The sequence below is a fragment of the Chaetodon trifascialis genome, chromosome 15 (genome assembly GCF_039877785.1).
Source record: "Chaetodon trifascialis isolate fChaTrf1 chromosome 15, fChaTrf1.hap1, whole genome shotgun sequence".
Classification (NCBI taxonomy): domain Eukaryota; kingdom Metazoa; phylum Chordata; class Actinopteri; order Chaetodontiformes; family Chaetodontidae; genus Chaetodon; species Chaetodon trifascialis.
The window spans coordinates 22,594,837-22,612,417 of NC_092070.1; the positions used below are offsets into that span (position 1 = coordinate 22,594,837).

The 17,581-nt window shown below is 45.9% G+C and overlaps 1 protein-coding gene across 2 annotated transcripts; it reads left to right on the forward strand.

The window, feature by feature from the left end:
* The first annotated feature begins 6,320 nt into the window (after positions 1-6,320).
* Positions 6,321-13,091, forward strand: gfap (glial fibrillary acidic protein). 2 transcript variants are annotated; one of them, XM_070981547.1, is made up of 10 exons: positions 6,517-7,060; positions 8,721-8,781; positions 8,887-8,982; positions 9,084-9,245; positions 9,387-9,512; positions 10,204-10,424; positions 10,514-10,557; positions 10,694-10,776; positions 10,970-11,037; positions 12,227-13,091. In XM_070981547.1, exons 1-9 carry the CDS (start codon positions 6,540-6,542, stop codon positions 11,009-11,011), a joined length of 1,356 nt encoding a protein of 451 aa, XP_070837648.1. In that variant the 5' UTR covers positions 6,517-6,539; the 3' UTR covers positions 11,012-11,037; positions 12,227-13,091. The 2 variants fall into 2 exon arrangements, with proteins under 2 accessions (XP_070837647.1, XP_070837648.1); XM_070981546.1 differs by having other exon boundaries at positions 6,321-7,060; positions 10,970-13,091.
* The last annotated feature ends 4,490 nt before the right edge of the window (positions 13,092-17,581 follow it).

Sequence of the window (17,581 nt, forward strand, 5' to 3'; positions counted from 1 at the left end):
TATGACTTAATATTTGTCCCTTTCTGTCCTCCTCCCTTTAAAATGGTCAGAGTCAGTGCACATCAGTAGAGTCTCGGCCTCGTGACGATGTCCTGTAACTGTAAGAGGAGCTGAAGGTGGACTTTTCCTGTCAGATTTGTCTTTTTAAATCGACTCGTGCCTCTCTCGTTTGACCTTTCGCCTCAGTGTGACTCATCCGTCTACCTGCCATCCTCGTCCTGTAGGGTCACAGGTGCTCTCAGCCAACAAAGTGCCAAACGGGCAGATAGAAAGGAGGCTGTGGTGAGCGAGAGCAGCGAAGCAGATGATGATTTTTGCGGTATTAACAGCATTAATTTGGTGATGCTCACGTGTGTCGGACCCAAACATCCCAGACTGAGACGCTCAAAGATCAGTTGGAAATCAGATGCACTTTTATGTAAAATGAATGTTGTCGGGGTTTGTTCTCTTTAACAAATTAGATTTTTTTTTTTTTTTACTTCAAATGTGAAATTACTTTCATTTTTATTTATATCCCCACGTCCATTCCAGTTAGATTTTGTAAGCAAATATATATGTATAAATATATTTTTTATATTTAGACTGTGTCAAATCTGGAGATACTTTCAGGACTTTGTGTCCTGAAAAGTGAATCTTTGAAAGCAGCTGGTTTTGCAGACTTTACCTAGATTTGGGGTTTATAAATGAAAATCGGGTGGAAATCGACCTCTGGCTGCCCGGTTCTCGTTCCAGCTCACACACACTTCCCGCACACCCTCAGCCGCACCTGACAGCGTCACCTTGCATCACACGTCAGTGAGCTCTCATGAGTGAAACCTTTAAAGGTTTAACTTGCAGAAGTAAACGTTTTCTGTGTGATCTCTGCGTCACTCACGTGTAACTGAAGGGTGTGTGTGGGCCAAAGACGAGCCGGATCGGAGCCAGCGCTGGATTTCAGAGTCCGCTTTCCAACCCAGACGACGACGACTTTGTTTATCCAGGGTTCAGACGACGAGTCCAGTATTGAATGGGCAGAGGGCTGCCTGAACGCTAATATGGGGCTGCTACAGGCTAACGGCAGCTAAAATATGCTCAGTGTTGATAATAATGCGCTTTTAATGAAAAAGACAGAAGAACCCTGTGGTAAGCAAATGAATTCAGACTAGTTGTTTAGAGATCTATATATGTAAATGTATGATTATGTATCATGACAGGACTTGCGGTGCAAAGTCTGATGTATCAAAGCTATTTTACAGCCAGAGAAGAGTAGTGTGTCTAATGACCGTGTTTATATATGTATATATGTCATGCCCTCGCTCCAAAACAAATAAACCGTTTGTAAAAATCGTGTGGCTTGTCCAGATCAGCGTCCACCGGATGAAAGGACGCGGGAGACTGAGCTCATTGTTGGCACGAGGAGCTGCTTGATTGATGCACTCCTTTTTCCTCTCGCGCCTCCGTTTTGTTTCTTCCTCTATTTTTGCTCTTTCGCTCATCTCGGGGGAAAACAGGAGGCAGACACAGGAAGGAGAGATTTCTACAGCCGTGTCTGGCTGCGAGATGGAAAAACAGATTGTGTTGAACAAAGGGCCCTTTTCTTGAACTGGTTAGGCACAGGGATGCATTGCTTTTGACAGGTTTGGCTTTTTATTGCCTTTGTGAATCCATTTGTTCTCGTTTGTCTGCCTCTTCTTCGCAATGCACAAGGTTCAACACTGATAACACGCTTACAGTGGATAATAAGATCCTGGAGTGAAAACAGAGAGGTCATTTTTGTAGGATGTCTTCTGCACTGGTCGTGGATCCTCTCAGTTTTCTAATGTCCCTTATGCTGAGCCAGAATAGACCGAGCTGGTGGCTGTTTAACATTCATGGCCTTTGTCAATGTCTTTGTCTTCCTCTGCGTCCCTCTTGCTCTGTCAGTGAGCAGGATTTCAACACACTGGGTGTCTGTTAAACATGAAGTATCAGATACCTCAGAGTGGACTGTGCTCGCGGCTTCGTTCCATGAATGGTGACGTCAAGCTGTTACTGGGCTCACCGCTTTGGTCCAGTCTGAAATACCTCCAACAGCGTTGGATGGGCTGCCATTAAGTTTGGCGCAGAGATTCACGGCCCCCACACGACATATCCCGCTGAGTTTGGTGATCCTGCGACTTTTCCTCCAGCGATGTCGACCACATTTGTGGTTCAGAGTGAAATTTCTCAGCAAATATTGGACGGGCTGCCATGAAATGTGCTTCACACACTCATCTTCTCCTCAGGATACTTCAATTTTTCCTCTAGCGTCATCATCAGGTCCAAAATGTAATTTGATTTCTCCAAAACGTACAACATCCCCATCAGCCTCAGCTGTACTTTAAGACACGCAAATTAGCAAATGTTAGCATGCCAACACGCTAAGCTAAGAGGGTGAGCAATGCTAAACATCTGAATGTTAGCATACTCATTTTGAGCATGTTAGCATGCTGATGTTAGCATGTAGCCTAGCTGTGGACTGATGATGCTCAGTCACATGACAGACCTGAAGCCTGTCAGTGTGTGCGTGAACATGGAAACTGGAACATGGTTTGAACACCAGTTTACAGCCTGACTTTGTATGTGGGTGTTGTGCTCGCTGTGCGACGTGTTTGTGTGGTATGCAGTTCTCTCTGTGTGGTACATTTGGGCCCCCAGCATTCCTGCTGACAGGCAGACTGGAGCTTCGGGCCTGAACCGGCTCTCCGCCGGCCCTCTTTGTGGCTGCGCTCTGTTTGGGCCCAGTGGTGCTGAGTCATATCGCCGGCCTGTCTGTCCCAGTTAAGCCCCCCTGATTTTCATCACGGCTCATTCCCATGAGGCCTCGCTGGTTCAGTATCACCCAAGCACTTAGCTGTGCTGTTTTTTACCTGTCGTGTCTCAGGATTCACAAATGCACCAGAGACGTCCAGAAGGTGTGTCTTATCAGCCAAGACCACCAGGTAGACTGATGTAAGCTGTGACAGTGAGGTAATGGTGTAATACTAGGAACTAGTAACTAGCATACTTCTCTTGTAATGGATTGTTTTTACATTGTGGTATTTCTACATGTAGTTCAGAATATTTCTCCCAACTCTGGACACTGGACAGAGTTAAGAGGGATAATTTCATGGAAGGGCTGTGCACACACTGAAGGGAATCAAATTAGATTTAGATTTAAGTGAAGCTTGATTACCTCAAATTAATTTAATCAGCAAGAACATGAATCAACTCAACCAGTGACCTGGAGTAAGAAAGCAGTTAATTTAGGACTAAATGAACTTAAACGAACTGACATGAGGAACCTGCTTGATGATTTGACGACTTTCCAAGATCCTTTTTCTCCCTTTCAAAGGACAGAGGGGATCGTTTCGCTGAAAGAGGACAGCTCTCGCTCCAAATGCTGATCAATTAAACATTTTTGTCTCAGTTTTGTTCCTTTCTCTGCTTCCATTAGTTTGGTCTGTTTTATAATTACATGCTTTTTGTGATCAGTTCCACTTCGTTTGGTGGCCTCTGCCGTGAGCACATACTGTCACTGATGAGGCGAGCACCGGTGATTCATCCTGTTTCATTTAGTGCAGGAATTAGAGAAGCAGCAAATCACAGTTGAAGGTGTGTCTCAGTAAGTCAGTGTTTGAATCAAGAGTGACTATTCATGATGAAGGCCTGCTCCTCGTTAAATTAACTCCCTGTCTGAGAAACAGGGCCTTGATGTAGTGATGAGGGTGGAGCTGAGACAGCCGTATTTCCAGCTTGTTAGTCAGGATTCAGTTTGGTATGCGGCCAGGTACATTCAGCCATCAGGGAGGTTGAGGGATGGCAGTGGGGAGGTTCACACTGGGGATTGTGGGTGTAAAATGCCAGAGCACAAAGCGGGCGTTGAGTATTGCGCAGTCAAACTTAGCTGGCAGCCATGTTTCCCTGGCCTGAGATCAGTCTGAGTCCAGCAGCATTAAGATTCTGCCCCGCACTCCTTTTTCCTTGTAAGTCCTGCAAATGAAATGTTCTCCTCATGTCGACACATGAATCAGCTGTTTGACTTGGCCCTTTGGTGACTCCAGCAGCGGGGGGGGGGGAGAGGCAGAGGTCTGCACCACCCCTTTCCTCCCTCCCTCCCTGGGGATGTTTAATCTTCGGGACATAATACCTCAGAGACCAGATCTGAGGCAACGGCCGTGATTGTCTAAAAAATCCAGAGGGCCGAAACAATCGCTGTCACCATAATGATGCAACCAAGGCATCAATCCTTAGCGATGGAACCTTTTAAATCAACAAATCTCTGCCAGACGTACAGTGCGCCATCTCATTTAACCACGATTAACTGAGACCAATTGGAATTCAAGACAGTGTGTTGTTGTTTTCCCTCCTAATAGCAACAACTCAGCGGCCAGCTAGTAGAGTCGTACACGGCTTTATTCACTGTCTCCCAGTACCGACTGGTTTCCACTCCCTGTGATTTTACGACCCAGTAACAAAGAGGTCCTTTATGTCCCACCGCGGTTGTGGTTTTACTACCTGTAAGAACAGCGTAGTTAAACGGCTACGCCACTGTTTCCACAAGTTTTATCTCCTTAACAAAGCAGGAATTCAACTTTTCAAATGAAAGCTGTACAATTTTAGATTTTTTATGTATTTTTCCTGCTGGTTCCCACTACCAGGAGGCCACTGGTTTCCATTCATTTCTGATGTAAAGCATGTTGAGCCAAAAAATTAAGCAGTTAAAATAGTGAAAATCAATGAAAGAGTAAAATAAGTTAGGCAAAGTGAAGTTTGTTGGAGAGTAAAGGTAAAGTATAAAGCTCATATTTCTAGTTATTACTTAACTTCCAGTATTATTTATTGATGCTTTCAGGTAGATTTCTCACTTGTCTGAAACCTCAAACTGCTTTAAAAGACTTTCCAGTATTTGCAGTAAATAAGCTGGTAAAAATGACATAATTATCGTGACGGTGTTTTATGTCAAAGGACTGTAGCACCTTATTCCTTCTTGTCTTTGGGGATGTCCACTTGTAGAAGGAGAAGACGCAGTCGGTGACGATCTCATCTCCACAAATTGCCTCCTCTTCAGACAGAAGTCAGAAAAACATCAGCTGAAGTGGTCTGACATCGGCGGGCCGGCGGTTGTCAAGGTGATGCGTGAAAATGGTTTTGTAACGCAGCCTCTTTGAGTGTTGGAGTTCAGATTAGGTCTGCACCCCCTCCCTCCCTCCGTGCCCCTCCTCCCCGTCTCGACCATCCGTCTTTGCAGCCAAGAGGACGTCTAATAACCCGTGAACACCCCAGAGTCCTACAGTCTCTCTGGAGCCGGGCTGCAGTGTCCCCCTGCTGTAACACAAGTGTGCATGTGCTCCTGCAGCATGATGGTCAACCAGCTGTGGATGTGCAGTTATGTGTAATGTGGTTTGTCATGTGGCCAAGATCACTTAAAAAAACCAACAGAGTAAATTATGTTCAAATCATTAGGAGAAGTAGGCGGCTGATATTATCTACAGTAGAGTGATAAAAAAAGTTTCATAGTTGTTGTCACACACAGATTCATTGATAAAGAAAAGTTTTAAACCAGCGTGTTGAGCAGCCACACATTCATCCTTTTATAGGTCATATATAATTTGATTTTAACAACTATGAGATTTCATTTTCTCACGTTTCTGATAATGACTGCTGATTTCTATCTGTCAGCAAGGTACATTAAAAGCAAATACCTGATCAAATAAAAAGTTTTTGGTTATCACTGCAGCAAAAGTGAGAATTTTATTGTGCTGTGAGGTGTGTTATTCCCTTGAAATACATCAATCATCTGTATATTATCTATTCAATCAAAATGATTATTCCCATCAGAGTGTGCAGGTGTTTAGTGAATATCGTACACAGTTATGTCCTTGTTATGTAACTGTGCCATAAACTGTGATCCAAAGAGGAGACACTGAGCTTCTGTCCTGCTGCTGTTTCTCTCCTCACACCGTGCAGCCCCAAAAACAAATTCCACTAAATCCTGCAGGCTCATATGTCAAACATGTAATATTTCACCCTTTCTGTGCGTCTCATTTATCTGCTTCATCTGCCAAACCGCTGTTGCTCCCTCTGATTAGAGAGTGAGGGTCTCTCCCTCCGGCTCCATCCCTTTGTCCCATCGAACTCTGTTCCTGTTTTTGTGGGAGCCCATGTGTGGTCAGGTTGAATTGGTGGCTGGACCCTGTCACACACATTCCTTTTCATTCAGCTGGAACAGAAAGAAAGAGAGAAGGACAAAAAGGGGTGAAAGTAAGAGTGAGAGAGAAAGGGAGAGTGAGTCAGAGGCAGGGGAGAAGGGAGGCGAGGGGGAGAGAGGGAGAAAGCCAAGAGACATTTGTAGTTGAGTGGACGAGCACAGACAATCCCTGGCACACAGCTCTTTGAGTGTCATGTAAACCACCCCTTCTCTCTCCCTTTTTGTCCCATTCACTGCCTGCCACCCTCCCTTCTCTCTGCCGCACCCTGTGGCCTCTCTGCTTTGGACTTGGGGGGTTCGCCTGCCTCTATAAAAGCCCCGCTTGTGCCCTGAGCGAGCTTCATTCCCCATCATGGAGAGTCAGAGATTCCAGTCCTCATACAGGAAGCGTTACGGGCCCCAGGGCTCGAGCACCACGGGAGTCAGAATGGGGAGCCTTTCTTCCAGCCGCTTCTCCTGGCACGGCACCCCTCGCAACCTCACCCACTCCAGCCCGATATCCAGGCTGTCTTTGGGCTCGGCCAACACGGCCCTGCTGCTGGGGAGCCCCGGGGACCGGCTGGACTTCTCAGCAGACACCCTGATGAAGGCCCAGTACAAGGAGACGCGCACCAACGAGAAGATGGAGATGATGGGCCTGAACGACCGTTTCGCCAGCTACATAGAGAAGGTGCGCCTGCTGGAGCAGCAGAACAAGGTGCTGGTGGCGGAGCTGAACCAGCTGAAGGGGAAGGAGCCCAGCCGCCTGGGAGACATCTACCAGGAGGAGCTGAGAGAGCTGCGCCGGCAGGTGGACGGCCTCACTGCTGGCAAAGCTCGGCTGGAGATAGAGAGGGACAACCTGGCTGCAGATCTGGCCACCATGAAGCAGAGGTAGGAGGAAGCGGGGTGGGACTCGTGTGGGTGGTTGGTGAGATGTACAGTCACACAGCAGCAGCAACCTGTTACGTCTTCCCTTATTCTCCTCAAAGACTGCTCTTCATGTCATAATTGGCTCTTATTGGAAGTATCTTTGGAAAGTAAAATCAGCTCAAAGGCTAAAATGAAAATGTAGAAAAAGTCCCTGCACAGTTTTGTGGACAGTAAAAATATGTATTTAAAGTATAAAAACAGGGCCAAACTACCTCTTGCTTCGTCCCGTCTTCTGTGTATTTGGGATTTTCTGCTTTCTGCAAAGTGTACAACAACTTCTTAGTATTTTTGTTTCACTATCACAAGGATTAAATCCCGTCGAAGGCATTTTTCATTATCAAGTTGCTCACAAACGTGTGGGTAAACTTTGCTTTAATGCTGAAGATGTGCACTAGTTGCTTTGGGATTAGTTAGATACCAGAGCAAGAAAAATAAATCCAGCTTGCCAAGATTTTAGGCGACAACTTCATTGCACGGCTGAGAGTTTTTTCCTTTTTTTAATTACGAACGCATTTATATGCAGATTCGGTTTGCCTCTAATTCGTTGGAATGCAGACCGCTGTGCTCTGCCCGAGCTTTACTCCTGGATCCCTCTTTACAAACTTGATCCTGACTGAACCCCTCATCGCCATTGAGCGGGTCCGGAGGAATGAGGCAAACACAATGGTGGCCCTCCACAAAGGAAGCAGACAGCCAGGCAGATGTTTTCTTGTCCCTCGTTACTCCAAAGCACTGATTCACTGCAGTGGCACGTCCAGCCTTTTTCTCTTGAGGTGTGCACGTGGCTTGAATCTGTAATTTCATTTAGTCAGAGGAGTAAGTGATTGAAGGACTCTGAATGTAGAAAAGTCTACTTCAGACTCTCTGATTACCGCACAGCTGCTGGTCCCCTGAAAGAAAGCAGAGTTAATCGTGATGGCCGTGGCTGAAAGGGTCAAAGGTCACTTTTGTGATTCCTGCTGCTTCTCAAGCCACTCCATTCAGCAAACTCTGCGTGAAGGCGTACAGATGTTACCCCAAGTCTGAGCAGTTCTGCCTCCATGCCTCGGCGCGTACGGCAGATGGATTACAGGGTGGTGTGTGTCTGCATGTGAGGGTGTGCGTGCGCACATGGACCCTTTGTGTGTTTGTGTGTGTGGACTCCATCCCGTGGGAAAGGCCTCTGGCTGTTAGATGGGAGTGAATGTGTAATGATGCAGAAGCTGCCCTTTCAGCTGAGCCCCGGACGTCCCCTGAAGCACGGCGAGCAGCGCCGAAGCTCACGGTGAAAAATCTGATCGAAATGCTTGAAATACTTTTCCAGCCCCCGTAGTCTGACTCTTCATATGCAGGAAAACCTCATTTGAATGACAAAAGACTGTATGCATGCTTCTCTTTTACTGATGCTGCGCCTTAAAGGGGCAGGCAGAAAACGGAATTATTTTAGGGATTTTTGTTATTTGTTGTGTCTTATGAAAACAGATGCTATGATATGAATGTATGCTGTTCAACAAGAATCAATCTGGAAATTATTTGGATGTCGCAAATGTACAGAGCAAATGTACTTAAAAAACATTTTAGAAAACCTGTATTTGGATGTTGAGGTCATTTGCAAAGTCTTATATATTTGTGACTCACTCAGGTTCCAAGATGAGGTTGGCCTCCGGCAGGATGCAGAGAACAATTTGAACGCCTACAGACAGGTGATTCTTCTGATATTCCTCTGAATTCATGATCTAAACAATCTACACATTCAGCATGTCTGACTGTCCACCCTCATTCCTCTTCGTGCCTCGTTCTGAGCGCAGGATGTGGATGAGGCGTCTCTAAATCGTGTCCAGTTAGAGAGGAAGATCGAAGCCCTGCAGGACGAGATCAACTTCCTGAAGAAGACTCATGATGAGGTACGAATGAAGCTGCGATAACAAACATGCTCAATCACCTTTAACCACCTCATTTGAACGTCCACCCGTCCTCACTTCTTCCACTCCCTCCCCCCTCTCAGGAGCTGCGTGAGTTACAGGAACAGATCATGGCCCAGCAGGTGCATGTAGACCTGGATGTGTCCAAACCAGACCTGACTGCTGCTCTGAGAGACATCAGGGTCCAGTATGAAACCATGGCCTCTTCAAACATGCAGGAGACGGAGGAGTGGTACCGATCCAAGGTCAGAAGACTCAGACAGAAGACTCGTGAAGCGTGTAGTACTGAGAAGTAGAAATACACGTCCACATGACATCTGATGTAACTGGGACATACAGCAGAGGACATGCTTACAGACTGGTGGACTGTCTGCTTTTGTCCACAGTTTGCTGACCTGACAGACGCAGCCAATCGAAATGCAGAAGCCCTGCGTCAGGCCAAACAGGAGGCCAATGAATACCGGCGTCAGATCCAAGTGGTGACCTGCGACCTTGAGGCTCTCCGTGGGACAGTAAGTCTTCCGACAGAAAACAGAAAACACCGCGTGAACACCGCAAACGTGGAGGAAAATGTAACTGTATAACTGAGACTTATTGAGTAAAAGGGAAAGACAACATAAAGTTTGATAAAATCATAATATTAAATTTCTTTTTGCAAGTGTTTGCGGTCACTGACTGCCTGTCCACCACCCACACATCAGCAGATCTTCCCTGCTGATGCTTGCCAGGCTTGTTCTGTAGCCAGCTTCGCTTCTCACTTGTATCAGGGACCCTTTGCTTTCAGTCTAGACATCAGCAAGTGAAACACATGCTCAGTTGGACTGAGGTCATGTGACTGACCTACTGTTTGGCCCTGGGAAAGTGTTAGTTGTTTTGCTAGTTTAAGCACAGCCAGCGAAGGTTGCAGTATGCAGCTAACTGTACAGAACAGTCGCTGCTAACTAGCAAACATATCTGCTTTTCACCAAACTGCTTAGCATAAATTAATTTATAAAACTTGGACTCTACTGCAACATGCTAATGTATGCATAGCATTAGCATAATGGTATCTGGCACTATGTTTAGCAGTAAGTACATTATTTGATTAAGCTAACCCTTTAGCTTGTTTCAAACGCTAAAATATGGGTGTACGTTAGGATCATTGTCCTGCCATCAAACTCAATTGGGGCTAACTTTAAATCCCAAACCCCTCTCCTCTTTGAGAACGAGTCTCTGGAACGCCAGCTCCGGGAGATGGAGGACCGCTTCTCCATGGAGACTACCGGTTACCAGGATACAGTGAGCCATTTGGAGGAGGAGATCCAGGCACTGAAGGAGGAGATGGCGAGACACCTGCAGGAGTACCAGGACCTTCTCAACGTCAAGCTGGCCCTGGATATTGAGATTGCCACCTACAGGAAGCTGCTGGAGGGAGAGGAGAGCAGGTGAGGCAGATGCTGGGAAGACAAATGGTGATAGTAAATATTTTCATTTATTGTTGTCAGACGGTAGTTTCCCCTCTCTGCTCCTCCAGGATCACCATTCCAGTTCAGAGCTTTTCCAACCTGCAGTTTAGAGGTCAGTATCAACTTAGCCCACAGTGTCTTCAGGTACCTGACGGTGGAGGAAAATGCCTTTGAACTGAGGATAACACAGCTCCGTTTCTCAAACTGCTCTGCATGCTCCCCTCTCTCTGCCTCTGTTCTTCCTTCAGAAACAAATCTGGACACTAAAACCCCAGAGGCCCACGTGAAGAGGAGCATCCTGGTTCGAACTGTGGAGACCAGAGACGGGGAGGTACGCTGAACACACTGGCACTGAGGCAGGCCAATCTGCACATTGCACCCAATCCCTCTGGAGGGCAATGTTGAACCCTTCTGCAGGTTTTCACACACATTTACTGCCGCTCAGCACACCTGATGCCATGTGCACCAAAGCCCCCCCAGAGATTTCTTTTTCTATTTTTAACTCCCGTCTCTTTTCTTCGCAGATCATCAAGGAATCAACAACCGAACACAAAGATCTTCCCTAAAGCTTCCTCTCCCATCCTGCCTCCAGGCACGATCTGAGGATTTGGAACTATTATTTCAATTTTTGTTTTTTTGTCTGTTTCCAAACCCCAAAGCTGCCCTATCAGAATCATCACATCAGTTCACTTCTCCCTCCTTTCGTCATCATCCGTAGGCTAACATGTTTACCGCCCTGCAGCCATGACATAACCATTACATGCTCCTAGACTCCCTCATTAGCATTTCTGCCAAAAACCTTTATGCTCATCTTCTGTACAGATCCACCAAGAGCTTGACTTGGATGTAGGTCAGTCATCTGAAATGACCTTCAGCTCGTTCCAGTAAAAACTGCTGGGAATGACTGGTAACCTGTTTTACTTTAACTCAGACTGACAGGCCAGATGTTTAGCATTGTTTCAGATTAGCTGCCATAGAAGAGACCTTGAAACGTAGCAGTTGTGTTCAGCTAATATGTAGCACGGCGGAGGTGGACGTGTGGTTATGTGTATGTGAAACGTGGAAAGGGAAGTACAAGAGGGAGCTGGGGTTTTACTGACGTCAGAGCTGGAAGAAAGGCAGGGAGCGAGAGACGTGTGTGTATTAGAGCAGCTTTTGGCAGAACGACAGGTGAATTTGGACGTTTTTAACCCTTCTCTGGTGCTACTTTGCATTTCTTTCCTTTGTTGAAGCATCAGCCTCTGTTTGCGTGTTGATTCTTGTGTTAAAGGTCCTGCACACCTGCACAGGGGTTTTTAATGAGTGCGTTCCTGTCTCACCTCAGGCTGATTAGATGGAGCTTGCTGAGATCACCAGCAGGAGGTGTTGACTTTTTCCGCTTGTTACAACCTCCTCAACCTAACTGAATGGCCAAACTATGCTTCAAAAGCAGGAGATAAAACAACAGATATGTACAACACGCTTGGCAGTCAGTGATCTGTAGACAGTGTGATCAGGAAGACATACAGTGTATTTACTGTTACTAACAGAACACAGGACAGAGCTTAAAGGCACACGAGAGTCAAGCAGTCGAGTCCAAAATGGCGAATTTCCTGAATTCTGTCTAATCTCTTTGTACAGTCATTTGCATAACAGCCCATTCAAGCTGTGTTTTTTTTTTCATGTGACTGCACAAGTGGCAGATGCTGAATGTTTGTATGCTTTCCACTCAGCGGGCAGTGACCATGGCAACCTTTAGAGTAATGTCATGTAATAATAAATGGAGGTTGTCCCATCAACAGGTGCAGCAAAACTAATAGCAGTCAGAAGGGTCTGAAGAAGCCTACGCGGTCACAGAGGGAGGTCTAATCAGCCCAAATAAACGATGACCATGAGTGTTTAAACCTTCCTCCGTCACTCCACCTCTGCTCCTCGCAGCTGCTGCTGTCCTCTGCCTCTTGAACACGGCCTCATCATTTTTTCACACCAGGCATGCCCACTTATCAAGCAGCGGCGATAGGGACAGAGCCAGGTTGGAGGTGTGGAGGAGGTGTTTGGAAGCCGATGCGACCTTTGCCCTCCAGCCTTCGGTTAATCCACCACCCCCTCTCCTCCAGATTCCCTGGCCAATTTCCATAGTGTGTGACCAACGCAGACAAAGAATCCCACAACCCTGCCCCAGAAACCCTCGTTTTTGTACTCTGAAAGGGAGGATGCTGGGATAAAAAGGAAAGTAGGCTGAAAGGATGGATGGATGTCGCAGCCTAAACACTGTGATCCAAGCCTGCTGCTTTGGTGGAAGCCCTGCTGACTGAAGCTGCGCTGACAGGCCCTGCCGCTAATGAGAGTGGTGCTACACCGGAGCTGGCTGTCGCTGCGCTCGTAGCCAAGGACACGCCGTGAATCTGTGCTCCCATGTGCCTCCCACCTTCTCCCCTCAACTTCCACCCCTGTCACTCAACCCCTCCTCCTGTTTGTCCTCCCAGCATGCAGCCCTCTCTCGCATTCACTCTTAATTTCTGATGGTCGATCCTAGATAGATTTTCTGAACCTTGTAGCAAAGACGGAGCTGAAACCTACTCTCTGATGTGAATATAACATTAGTTTTGACCAGTGCTACGTGCTGTGAAGTCATGATAACAACAATAAAACATTTTCTTTGTTAGAGTTGATGTCTCTCGTTTTGTTCAACGTTTACTTTTCATGACATGTCAGCGTATCAGCTTGCATCTCCCTGAAACGAGTCTTCTATATGCTGACAGCAGACTTTAGGGTATTAGAGGGCTGACAGCAGCAGACAGACATTATTCATCCTAACTGATTGTCTCTGCCTGCCGGCCAGTCCACGCTGTTGAGCAGATGGGCTCATCTCCTGTAATATCACGGCTCATTGTGAGTGTTACTGTATATCTGGGCGGAGATAATTGTGGCCAAAAATAGTATGAGATGCAGATAAACACCTGCACTGGACCGTCAAGCGCGTGGCCTCAAGTTCACGAAAAGTCAATTTCCCACAGTGTCACTTCAGCGTTCCTCAAAATGAGACTTACAGGAAGTGCATTACACACGTTAAATATTTCAGGGGAAAGTAATAGGAATTTAATTTGTCATGTCCTCATGCATACTCAGTTTGTCTTAAGATAAGATAAGGCTTTATTGATCCCACACTGGGGAAATTCAGTCTTTACAGCCAGCAATTAATACAAAAAGCAAACACAGATGCATAGAAGGGATAAAACATAAAAAAAGAACTATGTATATGTACATTTGTACAGATTATTAATATACTAACTACCATAAAAAGTGCCATTGCCAATATTCTTATGAGAAAACTGCTAATGTCATAATGTTGCATTGCACTTGAGAAATACTGGGTCTATGTATATGCATCAAGACATCACCCGAAAAGTGACTCACTGTCTCATTCTGTGCAGAAATACAGTTTAACCAGAGTTAATGTGAGGCTTCAGCACTCTGAGTTAAACACGTGCATTTTCAGGACAAAATGTCCTCTTTGTGTCGCTGGGACTTTTGTACTTGCACACCTGATTCATCTAAGTCAGACCGCTGAAGCCTCGTACGTGTTTGCATGAAATGAGGAATCTGGATTTTGTCTCTTTCGGTGGAAGAATGTTCAGAAGAAGCCAGCAGGGAGACGTGGTCACGGCCAGGGAAAGAGGTTTTAATGTACTGCTCATATGGGCGAGCGCTGTTTGAAAACGTGAATTTTTATATTACGCCGCTTAATGAACACATTCTCTCCGGAGCTCAATCATCTTGGGTCTGATTGGCTTCCTTCACTGCAATTAAAACTGAGATTTCAAGCTTGAAATATTGAAAACAGCCACAGTCGAATCCACTACGGTGACTGCTCTGTTTGTGATGACTCAAGCCGTGTTTCTGTGCTATATGATATGTTGTATTGGCACTTATAGAAGCATGAAGACTGGTATTTATTTTTATTATCCTGAGCTTCACCATATTTGAGAGAAATGCATGGAAACTTCACACGACAGCCATAGATAGACACGTTCCTCCAATGTTCTCTTACTTTCTTTGAGATCATGCGTGTGATGTGTGTATTGAAGTGTGACTCGGTTAGCGAGTGTGTAAAGTACAGTACGTATCTGTTTTGCTTCTGTCTTATCAGAGGAATGGAGGGTCTCAGGGCTGCGCTGAAGGCGGCCCTGAGCTGAAGGAATTCCAGGCAGATAAAACTCAGGCCCTGACGTCGGGCGCTGGAACACTTTCCCATCCAGTGCTGTTCCACAGGGCCGGGAAGGGGCAAAAGGTGACGGAGATGGGCATTTTTAAGCTCATTATCTTTCCGGAGCTAGTGCGAGGTGACAACAGCTGTCATGTAAGCCACAGAAACATGAATACACAGCCACCCAGTCTCGTTAAGGAAATGCCAACATGCCTCGTTGAAACGCAAAAGCATGCTGGACTGAAGTCTGGTGATGCTCCCCATGGTTGCAGGAGAGCAATCACCACCGCCGTTTTCCAATAAGTGCAAATGTTCAGAAATGTTGATTTGAGCCTGCATCAAAATACACCGGAAACGATCAGTCAGTGACTTGTTTGATAGAAATTAATTGACAGCGTCTCAATTCAGATGAGCTGCTTTTGTTTATTCTTTGTGACAGTAAACTAAACTAAAAGGAAATTGTGACTGTTTGCTGGCATTTTATGGATCACACAATGAATCCAATGAGAAAACAAGACGAGTCAATGCTGAAAATAGCAGTCAGTGCAGCCCTCTGTCGTCTGAATGAATGTACTTTGATAAATTATTGGCCAGGAGGTTCAACTCTACTCTCTTCTGAGCTCTCTTACCTAAAACAAGCATGTCTCAAGAATCAAGACCCCCGAATCCTTGTATGTGGACAGTCTCATGTCACAGAGTGCATGCAGGCTGTGAGTTATTCAACAGGCTGTGGACACAAACATATGAAGTCCTTTTCTTGCTCTGTAAGTGCAGTAGCTCTGTCTTCCAAGCATCGGTGGGATGCTGCAGCCGGCCCGTGTCTTTGTCTTCGGGCCTCTTTGTCTTTCGCTGCCCACTTCAGTGCACATTCCTGTCTTACTTGGCTCTCACACCGAAGGGTCATGGAAAGGCATGTGTGCTCCTTGTTTAATTTTAGCCCTCATTTCATCAAGGCCATCGAGACAGAACCCAGAGCAACCACCTCAGCCCGTCTGCCGGACGGCGAAGCCGCGTACCCTCTGATGTCCAAACACCATGTGCAGACTGAAGCGCTCTATCAGAGGACACGTGCTCACGCCGGCTTTTCGTGGGACAAATTGGAGCGATGACTTCTTAGATGTTCAGCTCAGGGCAGTCTTTAATGATTTAAACAGATATCCACCGGAATAAACATCATTAAGGATTTTAGATTAAGACAAAGTGGTGCTGGAGACATATTGAGAGAAGGGAAGTGTGGAAGGATCCACCAAGAGACAGACGTGTAAACACCACTCAGACTGGTTGGTCAATGAAACTCTCCTGTGGCAGCTTTTCCCAAACAGAACTAACAGTGAGGAGTGTGTGTGTCAGGAAGCCACTCGGAGCCTCTCTGCGCGACCTATAGGTATACAACTGAAGCTCCAGCCTGAACGTCTGCTCTGTCTCTGAATGTGCTGCTGGTGCCAGCAAAGTACTTCCTCTTTGGCTTTCTTTAAGTCATAAGACTGAAGTCCAGGTGAAAACAGGCCATTAAAGTCGGATTCCAAGACTTTTGGAGTTTTCTAAGCTGAAATAATCACATTTGTACCTCAGATCAAGACATGTGACTCGAGTCCCCTGCAGTTTGCACGTCTGGCTGCGCTACAATAAAATCCAGACTGGAAGTTTCCAAGCCTGTAAAAACCAGAGCACCTTGTCTCCTCTCCAGACTTTACAGCCATGTTTTGTTTTCATTTTTAATTTTTTTTTACCCTTTTTTGTTTTGACAGCTCTGTTTCTGCTTTAGTGGCACTTATCCAGCTCATCAGTGTGTGGAGATTCATAATTTGGGGCCTCAGTGCATCTGCAGGCCCAGCGCACCGAAAGTCAGCCTGAAGAGCAGAGAAAGACGCTGCTTCCACATACACATCAAAAATGTCTATTTTCCAAAAGGTTTCAAAGGGCCAGGACGCCACGCACAAGCACAAACACCATAGCAGATTTCCATTTAAAGCTTATCGTGATTATAGATTAATACTCCAGGAGTGTGACGACAGGCACAGAAAGAGAGAGGATGCTGCTATTTTGAGCTCGGGGACTTGTGATGTGGGGTGAAGACTGATGAGGGTCTGCACTCTGTCAGTGTCAGACCACCATCAAGTCATCCAGAATAGAATAAACACAACTTCAGGACATGCATTTCAAAATAAAACCACTGCGCTCCAAACAGGTGAACTGTGCTAGATTTACTCAACGTGCCTAACCATCCTCACATGGTCAACCTTTAACCTGCATTGGGACTGACGTATACTGTATGTGTTTTGCTTAAATATTCTCTCATTTGATACAAATAATGCACCATATCAAACATGGTTAGTCGTGACTGTAGAGTGTGTCACTATTGCCAAGAGATTAATGATCAGTTGTTTGGCAAGAGCACAAATGACTGTACATTTTTCTTGAGGAACCATCACTGCAGTGAAATCATGGACCGAAGCCTGTTTCTAATGAGCGAGAATAAGACCTGGTGTGGGTCTGGTTCAGTGATGAACGAGGAGATGGTTCGCTATCAACTAAACTTGTTAAGCAGCATGTTGGATTCAAGGCAGAAGACGTGAAGAAATCTCATGTGTAATATGCAAAAAATGTTGGCACATTTGCAGCAATATCTCAGGGCAATACAGATTTGCATGATGTATGCATTGCGAATACGTGCGATGAAGGCCAAAGTCAAGCCAGCAAACAGACATTTCCTGTAGGATCAAACTGCAGAATGTGCTGTAACCAGCTGCATATGTAAGAGAGAAATACTAACCCCAGCGGCAAGTATTTGAGGGCAGTATACTTGAATTTGGGGATTATTAAAAATAGCCTGACTCATTTTTGTCATTCAAGTTATGAAAGGTCTCGATCTACCGAGGCTGCGTGAATAAATATCCATTCATAATCCACCTTTGGGAGCTCCTGAAACAAATTTCATCCACACATATTC

Bases quoted from the DNA above. Each gene is read 5' to 3' on its own strand.
- gfap (XM_070981546.1), top strand. From the start codon at position 6,540: ATGGAGAGTCAGAGATTCCAGTCCTCATACAGGAAGCGTTACGGGCCC. The intron at 8,782-8,886 runs GTGATTCTTCTG...TTCTGAGCGCAG, and splicing joins ATTTGAACGCCTACAGACAG to GATGTGGATGAGGCGTCTCT. The intron at 10,425-10,513 runs GTGAGGCAGATG...CTGCTCCTCCAG, and splicing joins CTGGAGGGAGAGGAGAGCAG to GATCACCATTCCAGTTCAGA.